At 36.4% G+C, this 20,009-nt stretch overlaps 2 protein-coding genes across 2 annotated transcripts; one reads left to right on the top strand and one right to left on the bottom strand.

The window, feature by feature from the left end:
- Positions 1-502: 502 nt before the first annotated feature.
- Positions 503-5,800, top strand: LOC115971968 (oligopeptide transporter 2-like). The gene is made up of 6 exons (XM_031092096.1): positions 503-1,019; positions 1,191-1,288; positions 3,368-3,931; positions 4,016-4,271; positions 4,495-4,677; positions 4,966-5,800. Exons 1-6 carry the CDS (start codon positions 513-515, stop codon positions 5,581-5,583), a joined length of 2,226 nt encoding a protein of 741 aa, XP_030947956.1. The 5' UTR covers positions 503-512; the 3' UTR covers positions 5,584-5,800.
- An 11,477-nt stretch (positions 5,801-17,277) lies between these two features.
- On the bottom strand, positions 17,278-19,742 carry LOC115971781 (pentatricopeptide repeat-containing protein At1g09900). The gene is made up of 2 exons (XM_031091815.1): positions 19,634-19,742; positions 17,278-19,461 (listed from the first exon to the last, which is right to left on the bottom strand). The coding sequence occupies exon 2, from the start codon at positions 19,449-19,451 to the stop codon at positions 17,613-17,615; it is 1,839 nt and encodes a 612-aa protein (XP_030947675.1). The 5' UTR covers positions 19,452-19,461; positions 19,634-19,742; the 3' UTR covers positions 17,278-17,612.
- Between the last annotated feature and the right edge of the window lie 267 nt (positions 19,743-20,009).

Raw genomic sequence — 20,009 nt, 5'->3', positions numbered from 1 at the left:
TGCATACAATTACTTTTACACTCAATTTGACATCCTTTCAAATCCAAGCTAATTACTTCCTGTATAGCAAGTGGCATCAATGCTAGGATCCGCAACTATTTACTCAATTTTTATCAAAAAAATCGCTGTATATATGAACTCACACGAACCTACTCTTTCTTTTATCGGTAAAACACACAATCAGATTTGAAAGCAATTTTTGTCAAAAAGCGGTGAATAAATGAACCCGCGTCAACCTACTAATTCTTTTCTCGGTGATTTGAAAGCAAAATTTGGACGTAAAAGTTACAGCTGAGAAACAGAATTGAAAGCAAAATTGACAAGTAAAAGTAAAACCCAACCAACTTAGCAAGCGTAACAGCCAATACTCATATCATAATGATCTCCGCTAAATCAGCAAACAAATCTTCTCTCTCTCTCTCTCCACGTAACTCCTCCCACTTTTTTTGGATAAATATAACTTCCCATTACTACTCTTCACAATAAAACACTTCTAGTACCAGCCAATTACAATGGCTTCCAAGTCCCTCGAAATCGAGCCCGCACAGAGAGGCATCGACGACGACGACGACAACGTGTCGCCGATCGAGGAAGTACGACTGACCGTTTCGAACGAAGACGACCCGAGCCTTCCAGTATGGACGTTTCGAATGTGGTTTCTGGGGCTACTATCGTGTGTGCTGCTGTCGTTTCTGAACACTTTCTTTCAGTACAGGACGGAACCGCTCGTGATATCGATGATTTCGGTCCAGGTTGGGACGCTGCCGATCGGACGGTTCATGGCTAATGTGCTTCCGACGACGACTTTTCGGATTCCGGGGTTTGGGGAGAGGGAGTTTTCGCTGAATCCGGGACCGTTCAATATGAAAGAGCACGTGCTGATTTCGATATTCGCTAATGCAGGTTCGGCGTTCGGGAGTGGAGCCGCTTATGCCATTAGTATTGTGGATATTATCAGGGCATTTTATCGTAGGAAAATCTCATTTTTGGCTAGTTGGATCCTTGTCATTACTACACAGGTCAGTATATACTTCTATCAAACACTTTCTCTGTTGTTTTATAACATAGTATATAGCTCCAAAATGACTCTATTGATATTATGTATACAGTATATAATGGTATTGGTTGGGGGTGATTAGTTTGGTTTGGTGTTAATTAAGCCTCCTTTGTGATGTACTTGGTGGGTGCAGGTATTGGGGTATGGGTGGGCTGGAATACTGAGGAAGTACTTGGTGGATCCTGCGCAAATGTGGTGGCCTAGTAGTCTGGTTCAGGTCTCCTTGTTTAGGTAATTTTTCATGACCAAAAACGCTGTTGTTTACATATAGAACATCCATACCTTTTTAAGGAACAAATAACAGCTTTTGCATTACTTATAAAGCTTTATAAGTAAATTTTTACCTATCCCTTACCAATAGTTTGGCATTCCATTATGTTTATATTAAAAGTGTGTTTGGATACACTTATCTTGCTGAAAACTAAAAATATCGTAGTAAAATAATTTTAAAACGCAAGTCCCAGTACGAACATGACATGACAAGACAAATTGCACCGAAAATAATTTTGAAGTATTTCTTAATGACATGATATGCACGCAAAACGCACAGTCACTATGCATTTGTCTTCATTTAAAACGCGTTTATCTTCATTTACGTGCACAGTACAATAGGTCCCACTGTTCAAACGTCAAACACAAAACGTGTAATCCAAACGCATTCTAAATGTTAAGTTTCACAATATGAAAGTTAAGGCTAGACGCCATAACTGCATATGTATTGAAAATTAAGGCTAACGCTTACAACTTTGTCTATAGTTAGTAATATATTCTTGGAATTATTACACCATTGACCAGGACAGATATATTGTGATTATTGTCCAACCCCGAACAACCACACCATTCATTGCCAGTTACAACTAACACCTTACAACCAACCTATTGGCACTCAAATCTGTAGTATACGGTATACCATGTATACATACAGTGTCCACACTCCTCCACAGACGACGGGTTGGAAGTAATATCATTCTCTATATGCATGGTTTCTATCTTTGCTAGCTATTGAAGCATTGGCTCAAGGCTATGGACCGACCTTGGGTTCAAGTTCAAATTGTGACGATGAGAAAAAAAGATCTAAATTTGTTTAAAATTTGAACGAGATGCACACCAATAAGCTCTAATTTAAATAGCACTTCCTATTACTATAATAATGAGGTTAATATGAAATCTTGATGATTGTGTAACTTACCGATGAGAAGAAGAAAAAAAATCTTAATAAGTAGTGTTTTCATACAATGCAGGGATACTCCATTTTTGTTCACATACCCATATCTAATGCATATCATACCGGTATCGTACCACAAACCTTTAAGATACGTATCTATTTTTTTTTTTAAAAGAATCATATAGGATACACCCATGATATGACTTGGATATTGTTCTAACCCAATCCCCCATTGTGAGAGATAGCCCAAACTTGTAATAATTTTTATTTATATGTTTTATACATTGGTTTCAATGTTGAACACTTACCTAGCTATCTGTTATTTACTCTTTTGAATCTTAGTTTGTATTCTAAACATCATTTAATGGCCATGGACTCACTTTGTTATCCATTATTGCTTTTAAATTGATATATACTTAACAATATATAAAATAAATGTTTAACAGTATATAAAAATTATAAATAAAATATATTTAATAAGTTATTAATACACGTATTCCCGATGTATCATACCCTAAGTTTTTCAAAAAAATGTTGTATTTCTATACCTGTATCCATATCGTACCCAACCTTGTATCTGTGCCCATGCATCATAGGTGTTTCACAAATGTATGAATAAATTTAGGCCAAATTGATGTCAAGCTGAATTACATTATATTAGAAACTGTGACTACAATCATCCTTCGATCTTAGTGTCATCAATCATTGCTAATACACACCATATAAGTTACAAGATAATATGTTACACTCAAAAGTATGTCTCACACTTAAATAGATTAAAAATGAGGTGCATCTGCATCATCAAATTGATTATAATAATCTCTTTTTTGGCTGAGACAGAATTGTAATAAATGGATATAATAAAATAGACTTTGTCCACAAAATCTTTATGCAATAACCATCTCTTAAAATTGAGTGACTACAGTGTCATTATTTTTTATATGAGCTACATATCAAGCTAACCTTACTTTCTTGCATTTTATGTTTTTAACAAAATAGACGAGAATATCAAAAGTCTTGTAACTCAATCAGTAAAGTTTTTTTAATAGAGATATCTAGGATTCAAACCCTCCCTTCCCTAATTATTGAATTATCAAAGCAAACAAAAAGACTAATCAACTGCCTCCTTGATTTACATTATTCAGGGCTATGCATGAGGAAGACAACCGCCGCATGTCACGAGGGAAATTCTTCTTGATTGCATTGATATGCAGCTTCTCCTGGTACCTGATCCCGGGCTACCTTTTTCCATTGTTGTCAACCATTTCATGGGTATGTTGGGCATTTCCCAAGTCATTAACAGCCCATCAGATTGGTTCAGGCGTGCAAGGACTCGGTCTTGGATCATTTTCCCTTGATTGGTCAGTCATAGCCTCATACCTGGGCAGCCCTCTTATCAGCCCCTTCTTTGCTATTGTCAATGTTGCTGTAGGCTATGTCTTACTCTTGTATGTGTTAATTCCAATAGCCTACTGGGGAGTAAACCTGTATGACGCCAAGAATTTTCCAATCTTCTCCTCACATTTATACAATGCCCACGGAAATACTTATAATGTATCAGCCATTGTGAATGACAAGTTCGAGCTGGACTTGCCAACATATGAAAAGCAGGGACGCATATATCTCAGTGTATTTTTTGCTCTCTCATACGGTATTGGTTTTGCTGGTATCATATCTACCCTCACTCATGTGGCACTTTTTAATGGGAGGTAACTAATCAGAAGCTGTTGTATATTGTGATTGTATTATATTATTGACACAATATCCTAGATTCAAATGGGCTGTTTTAACAGGGATATTTATGCGCAATTCCGAGCTTCATATAGCACTGGAAAACAAGATATTCACACAAGATTGATGAGGAAGTACAAGGACATACCTAGCTGGTGGTTCTACGTGATGCTTGTGGTATCCTTAATACTCGCTCTTATATTGTGCATTTTTATGATCGATGAGATCCAAATGCCATGGTGGGGACTCATCCTTGCAGCTGGACTTGCTGTAACTTTCACTCTTCCAGTCAGTGTCATAACCGCCACAACCAATCAGGTAACAAGTCTGAACTAAATCAGATATTGCCCTTAACCTGATATCAGAATAAACCAGACAAATAATGTATTGACCAATTATATAATTCTGATTCATAACTGGGGTTCTCTTTTAATTGCAGATATTAACTGAATTAGTCCATTTTGAATATTGAGACTTGAGAGTTTGATGAGATTTGAGATTTCGCACTAACATTATTATGATTTTACCCCCTTTCACCCAGTCACCAGGACTAAACATCATCACAGAATACATCATGGGTGTCCTATTGCCAGGTAGACCAATAGCCAATGTCTGCTTCAAGACCTTTGGGTATATAAGCATGTCACAGGCTATTTCCTTTCTGAGTGATTTCAAGTTAGGCCATTACATGAAGATTCCACCTCGATCCATGTTCATTGTTCAGGTAAATGTTTTAAAAAGTACTGCATAGAAACATCCACATATATACTAATGAATCATCACATACTAGGTTGGAAGAGATTAATCCAACCGGTTTGAAAGGAAACTCAATCCCTAAATAAAATGCTTCATAATAACATCCTATTGTTCAGCTAAGTGATAATACACCCCCCCCCCCCCCCCTCTCTTATTTTCGTTACATACATGTTCAAACAATCATAATAAACTAAAATTGTTTCAAACATTATCTAACTCCCTGCTATGTCATTTCCTCTTTGTTGTTCCACAAAAGTTCATAGGAACTATAATAGCTGGAACAGTGAATCTTGGAGTGGCATGGTGGCTGTTGAATACCATTGAGAACATATGCCAGGATGAACTACTACCTCCCAACAGTCCTTGGACATGCCCGGGTGACCGCGTCTTCTTCGATGCATCTGTCATATGGGGTTTGGTTGGACCAAGACGAATTTTTGGCAGGCTTGGTAACTACCCAGCACTCAACTGGTTCTTCCTTGGAGGTGCAGTTGGACCTGTAATTGTATGGCTGATGCAGAAAGCTTTTCCCAACCAGGAATGGATTTCACTAATTAACCTTCCAGTACTTCTTGGAGCTACAGCAGCAATGCCACCTGCTACAAGTGTGAACTTCAATTGCTGGATTGTGGTTGGAACAATATTCAATTACTTTGTTTTTAAGTATAGAAAGAATTGGTGGCAAAGGTACAATTATGTTCTTTCAGCAGCATTGGATGCAGGGTTGGCTTTCATGGGGGTGGTTCTCTACTTCACGCTTACCATGGAGGACATAAGCCTATCCTGGTGGGGTTCTGATGGTGGTGAACGCTGTGAACTGGCCACATGTCCAACTGCTAAGGGAATAGTTGTTGATGGCTGCCCTGTTTTTTAGTTCTCATTTCAGTTTGCAATTTAGTTTCGTAATCCATTTTCCACTTTCTACCAAAGTACTTCAGCAGTTTCGTTTCAATTTCATAACATCATTGGAAAAAGGGTCTGTTTTTTGTAAATATTAAGGCTTTGATAAATTGATAGTTGGTTAAATGTCAAATTAATTAAAGTGAAGTCTCTTTAGTATGTTTGTGATTTTAGTTGAATATTTAATAACATTGTCATGGGATTTTTTTATTTTTTATTTGGGTTTCTTATATTTCTTTATACAAATAACTAACAGAAACTAGACCTGTGATATTGTTTTATTAAGTATATTAGTTTCTTGATGATCTGAGTAAAACTTCAAATGTCAGGTAACTTGAAATGTTTAGATAATTTTTACAACAATCTAAGTGCGTGCCTAAATTATTTAGTACCACAACCGTATATGTGGCAAACTGTGAGTGGCAAGCTTATAATATATGTCACATAAGAAAATTGTGACTTTTTATGTGGTTCTAACTTTTTATGTGGTACTAAAATCACTCACCACCTTTTAATGCTGCATAATTCTGTAGGCTCAACCACGTCAGCATGGCCACGTCATCATCACCATGCCCTGCATCAAACACACATCATCATGCTTGCATAATGGTCGGCCACCTCACCATGGCACATAATTGGGCTTGCTTCAAAAACTTTGTGAATCGAGTTTCAAAATTTTATGGGCCATGCTCTTTGTTTTTTACCAGACTAGTCAGCTTGCCTTACAGAACCTGTGTAGGTTACAAACTGGGCTGTTCTGTACAGCACAAGTCTGCTAAAAGCTTGAAGTTTGGCCCATTTAATTTCAAATTCAGGTAAATGGAGCTGGGCTTGGTCTATACTTGGGCTTTGCTCTGAAGCCCAATTGGGTTTGAGTTAGATTTTTTGCCATTGGCCTTGATTTTTTCACCCCACAATCTAATCAAAACTAGTAAACTACCATCATAAGTTATTTCTAGGGGTCCGCTCACTGAAGGTGAGCCGCTGTCCTCCTTTATTTATTTTTCTGCTAGCAGAGTAAAATAGGCCACATAATTTTTTATTTTTATAAATAACTACGTAGTTAGAGGGAGGAGAATTTAAATTCTAAATGTCTAGTATCACCCGACAAAACAACAAGGCTATTGGCAATAGGCCATGTAAATAGTTTGGCATCGAGAAAACTAGTAAACAACAAATTTCCGTTACATTCTTAAAAAATCCTTTCCAAGCCCAATACAAGAATAACAAAACAATCCTCACACCTCTTTAATCTGCAACTCCCCCTATAACATTTGCATTGCCATTGCAGAATATAGCAAATTGGAATCTCAATTGAATATTAATTTTCTCAGGATGAGAAGGATTGATTGGTAGAATAATGTTAGGGATTGCAGGTTATTGTAGGTTAACCAAACTTATGTTGATGAGTAACGTTAAAAGTATTACTAATTTAATTATATGAGCCCCACAAATTGATGTCAGCAACCAAAAAAATAAACAAACAAACAATTCTAAAATTAATTTATTGTATTGTTAAAGTTCATCAATTAAATTCATTGTCACATCAATTTGTAAAGATTTTTTTAAGTAAATTTGGTAGTAGCAATGAATGAGATTTGTGTATTTCCACAAAATAAAAAATGGTTTGAAATTTTTTTTTTTTAATTTTATAAATTTGATAGCTATAATAGGGGATGCGGGATTGAACCTATAAATATCTCCGTTAAAAATACCAGAATGTGTTAATTGAACTACAAAACTCTTGGTAATTACTCTTTGTGATTAGTGATACGTTAATTTGTAAGATCTATATGCAAAAAGCTTTATAATTCAACTGGTTGGTACTCCGAAAACATCTATCATTTAAATCTCCCCCTCCCTAACTATCAGTTTATCAAAAAAAATTAAAATTGTAAAACATATATAATAAAATTTGTAGTATCCTTAACACCGTTATTTCCTATTTTTCTTTCTTTGACCATTATTAATAGTTGATTAGAAAGTCTATGGTCATAACAAAATCTCACGATATTTTCACAATGCCTTTAATACCTTTGATTTAAGTTGCAGGGAATCCGGGTATAGTCTTTCTTTGCTTTGTTTTGTTTTATTCTATTTTGAGTTACAACTTGACACATTTTCTTGTGAAAATATTGATGTTGCTTAGCCCCATAATTTCTCATTACTCAACGTTGATTAAGGTGTTTTTTGCGTGCCAGAGCAAAGCTAGAGAAGCATTAATTAGGGCATATACTACGAGGAGATACCTTAATTTCATCGATATTTTTGCAGCCTGGTTCACCCTTGTGAACTCATTAGTCATTAGTATAATAATTATAGTTCTTGGTAAAAGGTCCCTTCATGCCATAGGGCTCACCATCACCATCTAGTACAGGAAGAAAAGAACATTACCTCTCAGTGCGCTCACCAACCATCGTCCCAAAGAAAATTGATCACAGAATATCTGGGCTTTGTGAATCACAGTCTCACAGACCCTTAATTAAATGAAAAATGAAAACTAGACAAAACCCAAAAAGACAAACCAGATCTTTGCCTGATAGTTGTAACACATATAGTACTAAAGAAATTAAGATCGATCAATATATATGATGGTGCTAACTAAGAAACATCATTAACACATGTACTTAACATGATTGGAACGCAAACCAGAATGTAATCATAAACATAACTGTATTGCATTTTTCATTTGTCTATTTGTCTGCACAAAAATATAGAGTTACAAGTTTCCAAGCGAGCACCTTTGATGCTTCATTCAGCAATCAACATCAACATGGCACCTATCAGGTTTTACATACTCCTCTATATGTATATATATCAACCAGCTCTCAATGAAACTTGTTGCTTATCTCCAGGTGATTTTGATGAAGGGGCAGCAAATCTAGCGGAGAACCCACGTTGAGCAAATTCCTCATCGTCTTCATCCCAACCCTCATCAAAGTTCTGAGCATAACTTAAAGGGTCATAGTTAAATCCACCACCAAGTTTATCCACACTTTTCGTCCTCGTATGAGTACTTCTTCTTGCTCTTTGTTGTGTCCATGGAAGCTTCAACTTGAGACATCCCCAGCAAGAAAGTAACCCTGCTTTGATTCTAGGACTTGAAGTTCTCTCCATAGCTTTTAGAAAGGAACAACTTTTTAAGCTTGGAAATGAATATGAATTATCATTTCAAAAAGAGTGGTGGCCTTTAGGGACTTTTTCTGTTTCTCTTGTTTTGTTATGGATTTAGAGTGTGTGGCAGAGAGAGGATGGTATATAAATCGTATGGAGTAGTCTTTTCGATTTTAAGAAAAAGAGGTTAGTAAAAGAGAATAATTTAGAAAAGAATCGACGGTATATAAGAGAGGGAGAGACAAGGCGATAAATTTTCCATGTGGGGTTGATTTGGATCTGACGAGAGAATCTCAAAGCACATCAACTTGCTTTTTGCACCATTACGCTGTGTCAACATCTGCTGGAACAAACCAGCTTTGGTACAGGACAAATGCATGTAGCTAAAGCCATTCAAATACACAGAAAAGAAAGATATTATCAAGAATACAAAATCCTCTTATCTTTTTTTAGGTCCGACCGGTGTGAAAAATACATTGCTTAATGTTAAGTTTTTTATTACAATCCGATTCTATATTTGCTTCTTGCACCATTAACGACTGCAATCTGATTCTTTCTTAATATATATTAATAATTTAATATTATATGAAGTAAGTGACAAGTTCAGTGTTGGTGGGTTCCAATTTCCCATTAAAATCAGCTTTGTTTTGGTCAAATGCAAAATCAGAAGTACAAAACTCCATTTACTTCTTCATCTCACACTCTCACTCTTCTCTCTTGATATCCTCTCACTCTCAGTGTCTCTCAAGTCTCACCCACTCATCATAGAATTGATGAAATTGGCAATTGAGAAAGAAGATTGAGTAAAGAGTTGGAGTGTGAGCGACAACGTATAGTTGGGTGGGGGGAGAGGTATAGCATTGGATGGATGAGCATTTTTTTTTTGTGCTCATATTTATTTAAACAATTTCTTATTGGGTTTGTGATTTTTTTTTTTTTTCATATTTTGCTTCAGACTTGTTTCCATTATGGTTGTGATAATTGAAACTTGAAAGTAGTAGGCATGACTAACGGTGTATATGTTACATTATTATGGACTTTATGATTGTTACTTGTTAAGCATTTTTGTGTTACATGTTATATTTGTTTAATAAGTATAATTGTGTATGGTTTACTATCATGTTTTTTTTTTTTTGGGTATATATTTGTGATACTTTTAGTTTATTAAACTTACTATCACATTGTCATAGTTATTAGTAGTAAGTTAGTAATGGTGATGACATCTTGTATGTTGTACCGCACATGTGACTGCAAAATTAAAGTACAATATGGTGATGGTTTTGACCAAATCACATCACAAAATGCGGTATTAAAAATTGCCCAAAATAACACCAAACTGCACCACAAACACCCCTATTCACACACATAGAATAGAATTCTATCTCATATATATATAAATAAATAAATAAAAAGTAATGTTTTCAAAAGACACTTTTTTGAAATTATTATTTTTTATCTTTAAAAAAAAGATTATGTGTCCGTTTGGATTCCACTGAAGCTGCATCTGCGTTTGTGAAGCTGTGTTTTCGTTCTTTTTTTTTTCACGCGTTTTGGAGTAATGCGGTTACTGTTTATACACTGTTTATTGAACAGTAACCGTAAATATTGACTTTTCTACCATGAACAGTGCATCCGTGCACTGTTTACGGACCCACAAATTACATTTTTCAGTAACTTTTTCATTAAAAATGAGTCTCACGGAACTATTCACACATTTAAAAATTATTTTGCTACAATGTTTTCAGTTTTCAGTTTTCAATTTCAGCAAAATAAGTTCTATCCAAACAGGCCCTATGTTTTCACTTTTCAAAAAGCACGTTTCCAAACCATAATTACTGCTTAGACTATACTGCACTAGTGAAAATTATAGTTGTTCCCAGCTATTTTTGCCGTACAGTTTGTGTGGTGTGGGGGGAGCGAACTCGATTTGCTCACGAAAGAGAAGTAATTGGTTGATGACCATGGTGGTGGACTCGACTAGCAGTCGTGGAAATTTGGAGGTTAGTAAAGACTATATCCGTGGAATGTATTGTCTTACCAATTCACTATTAGTTGTGTCTGTCCTTTGTCAAGTTGTGTGTGATTGTGAAGGCTCATAAGTACGAAATTTTAGTCATTTTGTACTGGGGTGTCATCTTGACAGGGAGCTTTCACTTTTACCCAACCTTTGCTTGTTGTCTCCGTTAGTTTTTCCAAAGAAAATATCTAACATCACAGCATTTGTATCAGAACTTTGTCAGGACTCAAATATGAGAGATCATGGGTATACGTAAAATAGTGTCAAATAAAGTATGTCCCATACAAAAAAAAATTGTAAAAAAAGAGTGGTAAAAAACATGCTCCTCAAATTACTCTTTTTCCAAAGCTCGGTCTTTTTTTTTTCTCACTAGACCTGTTTGGTCTGATGAGTTTTCCAAAATAATTTGGAAACTGAGATACGACGGTATTATTGTAAATATTTTATGTTATGTGGAATCTACGGTCAGACCACACATGTGCTCCACCGCCCTTTTTATCTTTTTCTTGTTCACTTTTTATTTCCAAACGAACTAAAGTTTTTCTTTTTATTCTTTTTTTTTATTAAAAAAGTTTTTCTTTTACTGCTTTCTTTTTCTTTCCTTTTTTCTATTTTGTTTCTTTTCTTCTTCAAGTTGAGTTTTTGTTCTTAGTTTCTTCTTTCCTTTCTTTTTTCTTTTCTTTCTTTCTTTTTTCTTCACTCTGGTTTCTTCTCTTAGCTGCTTCTTCTTTTTTCTTGACGCAGTGATGGCAAAGATGGCTGAGTTTGTGGGTTTTTTTTTTCTTTTCTCAGCTTCTTCTTCTTCTTTATTTCTTTCTCATTTTATTTGTATATATAAGAATTTGTTATGGTGTTGAAGATTTTGGTGGTGTGAATGGATCTTGGATGGGTTTGATTTTTTGTGATTTGTATGGTGGTGGGTTTGTGGGTTGTCAATGGTGGTGGAGGCGGGGTTAGCTGGGAATCCCACCATCTAATTCTTGAGGTGTGAGAGGCCGAAAATGAAAGGAGAAATGATTTCGATGTTACCGTTCTGATCTGCACAGAATGTGGTCTCCAACATTTTGTCAAAATTTTGAGTTAGGCACTAAGACATGCATTTGGAACCAAACAAAAATTGGATAGAGTTAAAGAAAAACTAGAGATACAGATATGATATATGGAAACTGAGTTTTAGCGATGAGAAATGAGTTAGGAGCAAACCAAATAGGCCCTTAGTTTTTCCCAAGAAAAGATCTAACGTCACGACATTTTGTTTTGCAACTTTGTCCCAACTCAAATATAAAAAATTATGAGTCCACGTAAAAGTGACAAGTAGAGTATGTCCCATAAAAAAAAATTGTAAAAAAAGAGTGGTAAAAGACATGCTTATGAAATTACTCTTTTTCCAAAGCTCGGTCATTTTTTTATGGGTCATAGTACTCGTTAACAATCCATTTTAAAAAAGTTTTGACATCACTTTTATGGAAAATGAAAAAAACTGTCAAAACATTAATTTTTTTCTTTTCCTATAAAAACTTTCTTTAACTGAATTCTTAATTAGTGTCCTAAGGGCATTCGTTAACATTTTCCTTTTTTTATTCTTCACTAAATTGTTGCTTTTTGCTACAAATGTCTTTCCCAATAATAGGTTTCAATTAGTTCAATTGGTAAAGTCTCTGATAGTTGTATAAGAAATCTAGAGTTCAATTCTCGTTTACACCAAAAACTTATTAATTTCTTGGTCTGATGATAAATAGCGATCATCAGAAGCGGACGCTATAAGTTATAAAAAATAAAAATAAAAATAAAATAAAAAATTAAAAATTAAAAAAAAAAAAAAAAAGTCTTTCCCCACATGTTAATAATGTCACAATTTCGGTGGTACCAATGTACGAGCTACTGTCATCTTTGTTTGCTAAAAAAAAAAATTCCCATGATTTAAACCATCTCCATTTCAAAACAAATGAAGAGGACCCTAATCCTATACTTATAGAGTGCTCTTGGATTTGATTTTTTTTTTTTTTTTATTTATAAAAGTGTGCTCTTGGATTTAATTCTTTGGTGCAAATTAGCTTAATGGGTTAAAGGCATGACTAGAATTACAAATACCAACATAAAAGATCTTATTTATCAACAAACAACAACAACAAAACAAAAAAAAAAAAAAAAAAACCAACATAAAAGATACCTTTTTTAAGGTTAAAATGCACTTTACACCTTTTAAGTTTGGGATCACTTTTTAATTAGTCCTCAACTTCGAAAATTTGCAATTTACACATTCGACTATTACATCTTGCCGTTAATTCACCAAAAACAATGTCATTTTGGATAGGAAGTTGGCATCATTTGTTGTAATCATCATATTCAAATAAGATAAATCCGACCACTCAAGTAGAGCTGGTCGATGGTGTAAATTATAAGTTTTGAAATCAAGGAACCAACTTAGAAAATCCCAAACTTACATTATGCAAAATGCATTTAAACCTTCCTTTTATTATAGCCAATATGTGTTACACAACCAGTTGCCAATATGGGAACTAAAAGTCTAAAACTAGTAGCCACTACTACGGCCCACGGTAATAAGCATAACAGGTATTGCAAAAGTAGATGTAGGGGACAACCTAATTCCACTAGTTGTCATAGCAACCACAGCTATAACAAAACTAGATGTAGACGACAAAACCTAATCCCATCCTTCTTGTCAATTCTATGCATCAGAGATGTATCACATAACATGATAAGATGCCATACTTTTACTCGTGCTACCCAAAGGAGCAGGGTAAACCAGACAGAAATGTAGAGTGTGGGAACAGGAAAAAACATGCACTTGGCTTCTACCTCAATTAACAATGCCGACCAGCAATGGTTTAACCACTACATGATAGGTAACAAAGAACTAGACAAAAGGCAAAAACCATGAAGCTATTGAAATTAGAAAAAGAAGCATGCCAAGAAACCATGGTGCTGCATAGTTTTTTTTTTTTTTTGATAAGTAACGTAAGAATATTATTAAAATAGAAAAAGTGCCAAGCCGAGTACATTGGGGATGTACTATGGGGGCACAAATTAAGAAACAAAAGTACAACGATCAAGAAAAATAGGAAAAGAAGAACAAGAAAAATGAGAAAAAACCACACTCCATTCAAAGAGAGTGCGCAAGAAAAAAGACTTAATCTCCAACAAAGAACGTTCACAGCCCTCAAAACTTCTAGCATTCCTTTCACGCCAAATGCACCAAATCAAGCAATGAGGCACTAATCTCCAAACATCAATGTGACGATGTCGTGCAAACTTTCCTTGCCAAGCCTCAAACAACTCAAGAACAGTATGAGGCATAACCCATTGGACACCAAACAAGCAGAAAACCAAAGACCACAACTCCCAAGCTACGGGGCAATGAAGTAGAAGATGATCTACCGACTCCCCACATCTCTTACACATATAGCACCAGTCAAGCACTATCACACGTCTTTTACGAAGGTTGTCTGTTGTTAAGATCTTACCTAAGGAAGCCGACCAAGAAAAGAAAGCCACCCTTGGAGGAACCTTTGATTTCCATATCATTCTCCATGGGAATGAAACAAGAGTAGGAGGGTAGAAATAGCTATAATATCCTCTAACCTCAAAACCTCTGTTCCTAGCAGGCTTCCAACAAACCTTATCTGGGCCAAACCCCCGCACTGTCGAAGAATAGACCAACCCCATAAACCGATCAAAGGCTTCTTCTTCCCAATCTTGTGGTGGACGACGAAATTGCACATTCCAGTGAAATCTCCCAGCAGACCAACTCATAACTTCAGCCACCGAGGAATCCTTTGACCTACTAAGACAATAGAGCTCTGGAAAGGCCTCTTGGAAAGTACACTCCCCGCACCACACATGCTTCCAAAATTTCACTCTAGTACCATCCCCCACATCATATACAAGGAATTTAGAGAAGTTCAACCAGCCACTTCTAATGTATCTCCACAGGCTGACCCCATAAGGACTTGTCACCTTTTTCGTACACCATCCACCCCAAATATTCCCATATTTTGCCTCTATAACTCTCCTCCATAAAGCATCAGTCTCCATGCCATACCTCCACAACCATTTTCCTAGCAATGCAGAATTAAAGCTTCCCAAACGTCTAATACCCAACCCCCCAACCTGCAACGGCTTACAAACCTTGGCCCATTTAACTAAATGTATTTTAGGTTCACCACCAATCCCATTCCATAGGAAATCTTTCTGTAATTTCTCCATACGCTTAGCCACCTTACCCGGTAAAGGAAGAAGGGAAAGGAAGTATGTAGGTAAAGACGAGAGTGAGCTTTTGATGAGTGTCACTTTACCCCCTTTAGATAAATACAGTCTCTTCCAACCTGCTAATCTCCTCTCCATTCTCTCTAGGATAGGATTCCAAACAGTTAAATCCTTAAACTTAGCACCTAAAGGAAGGCCCAAATATTTCAAAGGTAAAGAAGATTGCCCACACCCCAACAGACTCACCAAAGCGTCCAAATTGTGCACCCCACCAACAGGTACCAACTCAGATTTCCCCAAATTAATACGAAGCCCTGACACCCCCTCAAATCTAGCAAGAATCGCCCTCAAATTAGCAATCTGAGAAGGATCAGCATCACAAAAAATCAGAGTGTCATCTGCAAATAAAAGGTGAGACACCATCACTGATGGGCCAGCCGTACTACCCACAGAAAAGCCTGAGAATTGCCCAGCGGAGGCAGCCACATCCAACATACGACTTAATGCCTCCATCACAATATCAAACAACAGAGGAGATAATGGGTCACCTTGCCGAAGCCCCCTAGAACTTCCAAAGAAATCAGATGGACAACCATTGATCAAAATGGAAAACTTTACAGTTGAAATACAATAACTTATCCATTTTCTCCATTTCTCAGAGAAACCACACCGCCTAAGCATATACATTAAAAAATCCCAGCTCACATGATCATACGCCTTTTCCACATCCAATTTACACAACACACCCGGGACTCCTGACTTCAATCTACTATCAATACATTCAGAAGCAATTAAGACTGAGTCCAAAATTTGTCTACCCTTCACAAAGGCATTCTGTGAATCCGAAATAAGCCCATGTGCCACCCATGCTGCATAGTTTTTAAACTCCAAAAACAGTAGTAGTAGTAGTTATTATAAAAATCAGTTTATTATCACACCATAACTAAACAAAAACAAAGAAACAAAAATGACAACAGCATATGTGCTTTGGCAACATGATATAATTAGGCAAGGGTAGGTTGAATGTCCAAAAATAACCAACAGCAAATGGGACCAAGTGTAGTCCCATTTGCTGTTGGTAGGCAAGATGATTGCATAACTGATATTTTTAATGTGAATAGCATTAGTTAATCTTAGACAAATTATTTCAAGTGTTATTGGTAGGGAATGGTTGGCAACGTGATATAATTAGGCAAGAGTAGGTTGAATGTCCAAAAATAACCAACTCAAATGGAACCAAGTGTAGTGCCAAAATACCACCGCGCACACTTGGCGCGATGATCACTTCACAAGCATAAGTGTTTGTGAGGTGTAGGGGCAAAGGCTGAGGTTCAACTCTCCAAGAGGAAGTTTTACACACATGTACACTTATATTAGACTATAGTAGATTTTCTATTTTATATCCAAAAAAAAAAAAAGTGTAGTGCCCAAAATGATTACATAACTAATATTTTTAATGTAACTAGCATGAGTTTAATCTGAGACAAATTATGTCAAGCTTAAGTTCTTAACATTAGAAGTTTTATTGGTAGGGAATGTTAACCACCCATGTACAGTATAGACAACAGACAAAAAACTCGTGTTGCTAATGTTATTGGAGTAAATTTCAACATTAAACCTCATTGGTACAATGTAAAAGGAATAGTGGAGACTAGGAGAGGGGTAAGTTTGCTATTGCAGCTAACTTTTTTCACTCACCATTTTATCATTACACACAAAGCCCAAAAACGCATTTTGAGAATACCTTGATTCAAAAGCTTAACCATATATATTAAGCTATTTCAAACTTCAATAAACACTAACAAACTCTGCTAAACTTGGATGAAAATTAACATGGGCAGTAAACAATATCATCTTTAAATTTGAAACTACAAAAGCTAAATACAGACATTCCTATACGTCATGTAAACTAATCAAACACTCCTCATAAAAAGAGAACATAATATATTTGTAAAATGTTCCTAATTAAAATCAATAAAAATATACCATGAAAAGGTATGACATGCTTCATACCTGATACATAGTATTTTCATGTTAAATTACCAAACACTGCTCTAAAATTAGAAAGGAACGTATTAATCAAGAAAACATGAGAAGTTATGATATGTTTCAGCAACAACCATCTTAATATATGTATCAAGTCATTCCATATAACATGGGATAGCCGTATAGGTGTAAGGCTCGTATGGAATATATTGAGGTAAACCAATTAATCACTCTGCTCTATGAAAATAAAATGGAAAACTATAACATTCCTTGAATAAAATATAATCACAATACTATCAGAAGCAATGAATATTGTAACAACAATTCATAAGAATTAGTTGCACTATGGATAATTACTGCATCAATGGCAACTAAAATGACACAACTTTCTTTATACATACAATCATAGATGAAAAAGAGAGACTTGTATATAAATTTTCATGGGGTAGAAAGTATAAACCCAAAATCAAACAGAGGATAAAATTACATGGCTAACTAACAAAACTGATTTTGGATTTCACTCCTTCCGAGTTCCAACAACGTAAATAAGAAAGACATTGGAGTCTTTAGGAGTCATTAACATTGAGGCTATGAAATCCAAAGGCATAAGTTATCAGTGACCAGCCATCCAAGAGCAAAAGGATGAAATTCATTACAGATTACATCCTGACTGCCACCTGTTCTGCTGAACTTTTCTTCACAACGCCTCTGGAGCACAACTGATTCAACAGCTCCAAAGCCTCCTTAGCTAAACCTTCATTAGCTATGCCTTCGATGAGAATGGTGTATGTAGCTTCAGTAGGTTTACATCCTCTAGATACCATATAAGCCAGGAAATCAATCGCACGACTGGTTTTCCGAGCTTTACAAAGTCCCAACATGAGTGAGTTGTAGGTAATAGCATTGGGCCTGACACCCAATCCTTCCAAGTCATGAAGAAACTTGATCGCCTCATCAATCTTTCCTTCTCTACTTAGCCCTCCCACAAGAGAAGAGTATGTAATTATATCAGGTTTAAGACCCTTTCCACGCATCTCATTCAAAAGTCCTACAGCTCTTTCTGTTTGCCCCATCTTCGAAAGCCCATCAATCACTGTATTATAAGTGATCAAAACAGGAGAGCAACCCTTGCTACTTAGCTGATTAAGTATCTCAACTGCAACATCAACCTTCCCATCTTTGCATAATGCTGTGAGCAAAGTATTGTAGGTCACAATATCAGGGTAACAGCCTCTAGACACCATTACATCCAAATACTCAATTGCTCTGTCCATTTTTTTTTCTTTGCAAAACCCATGAAGCAACGGGTTGTAACTCAAGGAATTTGGGGTACAACCATGCTTAGGCATCTTCTCCAAAATGTCAATTGCTCGGCCCAATAAACCCTTTCGGCATAAGAAGTTTATCAAGATATTGAAAGTAACAACACTAGGAGAACATCCTTTGCGAAGCATTTCAGTTAATAGTCTTTCAGCATCCATCCACCTCCCAGTGCTACACATGCTCCGCAATACAATATTATGGGTAATTACATTGGGTTGGCAACCATATGATGGCATGTTATTCAAAAACTTGATTGCTTCATCCAATCTCCCTTCCTTGCAAATCCCATTGATAAGAACATTGTATGTAACCACATCAGGTTTGCATCCTTTGTTCCTCATCTCATCTAAAAGTTTCATTGCTTGCCCAACCCCGCTCTCCTTGCAAGTTGCCTCGATCAATATAGTATACGTAATCACATCCGGATAACACTCCCTTTGCAGCTGCCGATGAAGAACTTCCATCGCCTGCTTCAATTTCCCACTATCACACAAAGTACGCAAAATCGTATTATATGTGACAACATCTGGGGCAACACTCATGCGCTCCAGAACCTGTAAGGCATTATCAATCTCCCCAGACTTGCAATACCCACTAATCAGAACATTGTAAGTTATAACATCAGGAACAGCCCCAGAATCCTCGAGAACGTCCATAACCCGAGTTGCCTTCCTAGTCTTACCAATCTTACAAAACCCACGAATCAGGCTCGTACAGGCAATTATATCCGGGATATCCCCTCGATTAACCATGCTCTCAAGATACTTAAACCCTTCCTCTAGTTCCCCATTTCTAACCAACTTTCTTAAATGATTATTACTTTCAAATTCTTCAAAATTACGCGAAGAATGAGGGTTGACAGACGAGTACTCTGTATCATCCAAATGCCCATGTGGGATTTGTTCAGTATGTTGCAATCTACCATTTGAACTAAAACCTTCAACCCTTGAAACAGCAAAAACACAGTTTCGCCTTTGTTTCCGGGGCCGGAGCCCAGCGAGAACAAGAAGGCGATGTTTGCAGCTCATATGGACTATCATTGCCCTAGATTTGTAACCAACTTTACCCCTAAACCTAGCTCCAAAACTAATAACATTTCCAGTGTCCTTCACATGAAAATCTGGAAATGAGCAAAACCCTTCAGGGGCGTGGTTTGTGTGTACCATAAAATCCATAGTTTTGAACCTAATTGTATAGAACCAAAGCTCAACAATCAAAAAAGCATGCTCCGAAGAGAATATATGTAATGTAAACAGAAAGTACACACTTCCTAAGAATATAGTGTGAACTGTATTAAAACAGAGTAGTACAAGGTTATTCCAAATGGGTTTTGGAGAGAGAGAGAGGGAGAGCTTACTCAGAGAGTGACTTTCATTTTTTTGAGGTGGGAGTGCCCGCAGGTTGCTTGCTTATCCGGTTTGTGTTTTTTTCTGGTTTGCTGCAAAATATGAGCAGGTGGCGTATAGTGTGTATAGGGAAGGGGATGTGGGACTTTGTCACTTTGGACTTTGGACTTGGGTGTTGAGAGGCTAAGGCTAAAACAAAGTGGACCCATTTATGTATGGATGGGCAGACCCAAGGCTCACTTTTGGGAAGCCTACAAAGGAGGTCCTTGGCCCATGATTTGGATAATTGAAATATTGGCATGAGCCAGACTTGGCCCATTAACTCTAATGTGGTTGTGGATGTGGGTTGTCTATTTTATGAATCAAAGTTGGAGTAAAATCAAATGT

Source organism: Quercus lobata, chromosome 12, assembly GCF_001633185.2.
Source record: "Quercus lobata isolate SW786 chromosome 12, ValleyOak3.0 Primary Assembly, whole genome shotgun sequence".
In the NCBI taxonomy this organism is placed as follows: Eukaryota; Viridiplantae; Streptophyta; class Magnoliopsida; order Fagales; family Fagaceae; genus Quercus; species Quercus lobata.
This window is presented reverse-complemented; position numbering and strand designations above follow the sequence as displayed.

Bases quoted from the DNA above. Each gene is read 5' to 3' on its own strand.
- LOC115971968 (XM_031092096.1), top strand. From the start codon at position 513: ATGGCTTCCAAGTCCCTCGAAATCGAGCCCGCACAGAGAGGCATCGAC. The intron at 3,932-4,015 runs GTAACTAATCAG...CTGTTTTAACAG, and splicing joins GTGGCACTTTTTAATGGGAG to GGATATTTATGCGCAATTCC. The intron at 4,678-4,965 runs GTAAATGTTTTA...GTTCCACAAAAG, and splicing joins GATCCATGTTCATTGTTCAG to TTCATAGGAACTATAATAGC.
- LOC115971781 (XM_031091815.1), bottom strand. From the start codon at position 19,451: ATGGATTTTATGGTACACACAAACCACGCCCCTGAAGGGTTTTGCTCA.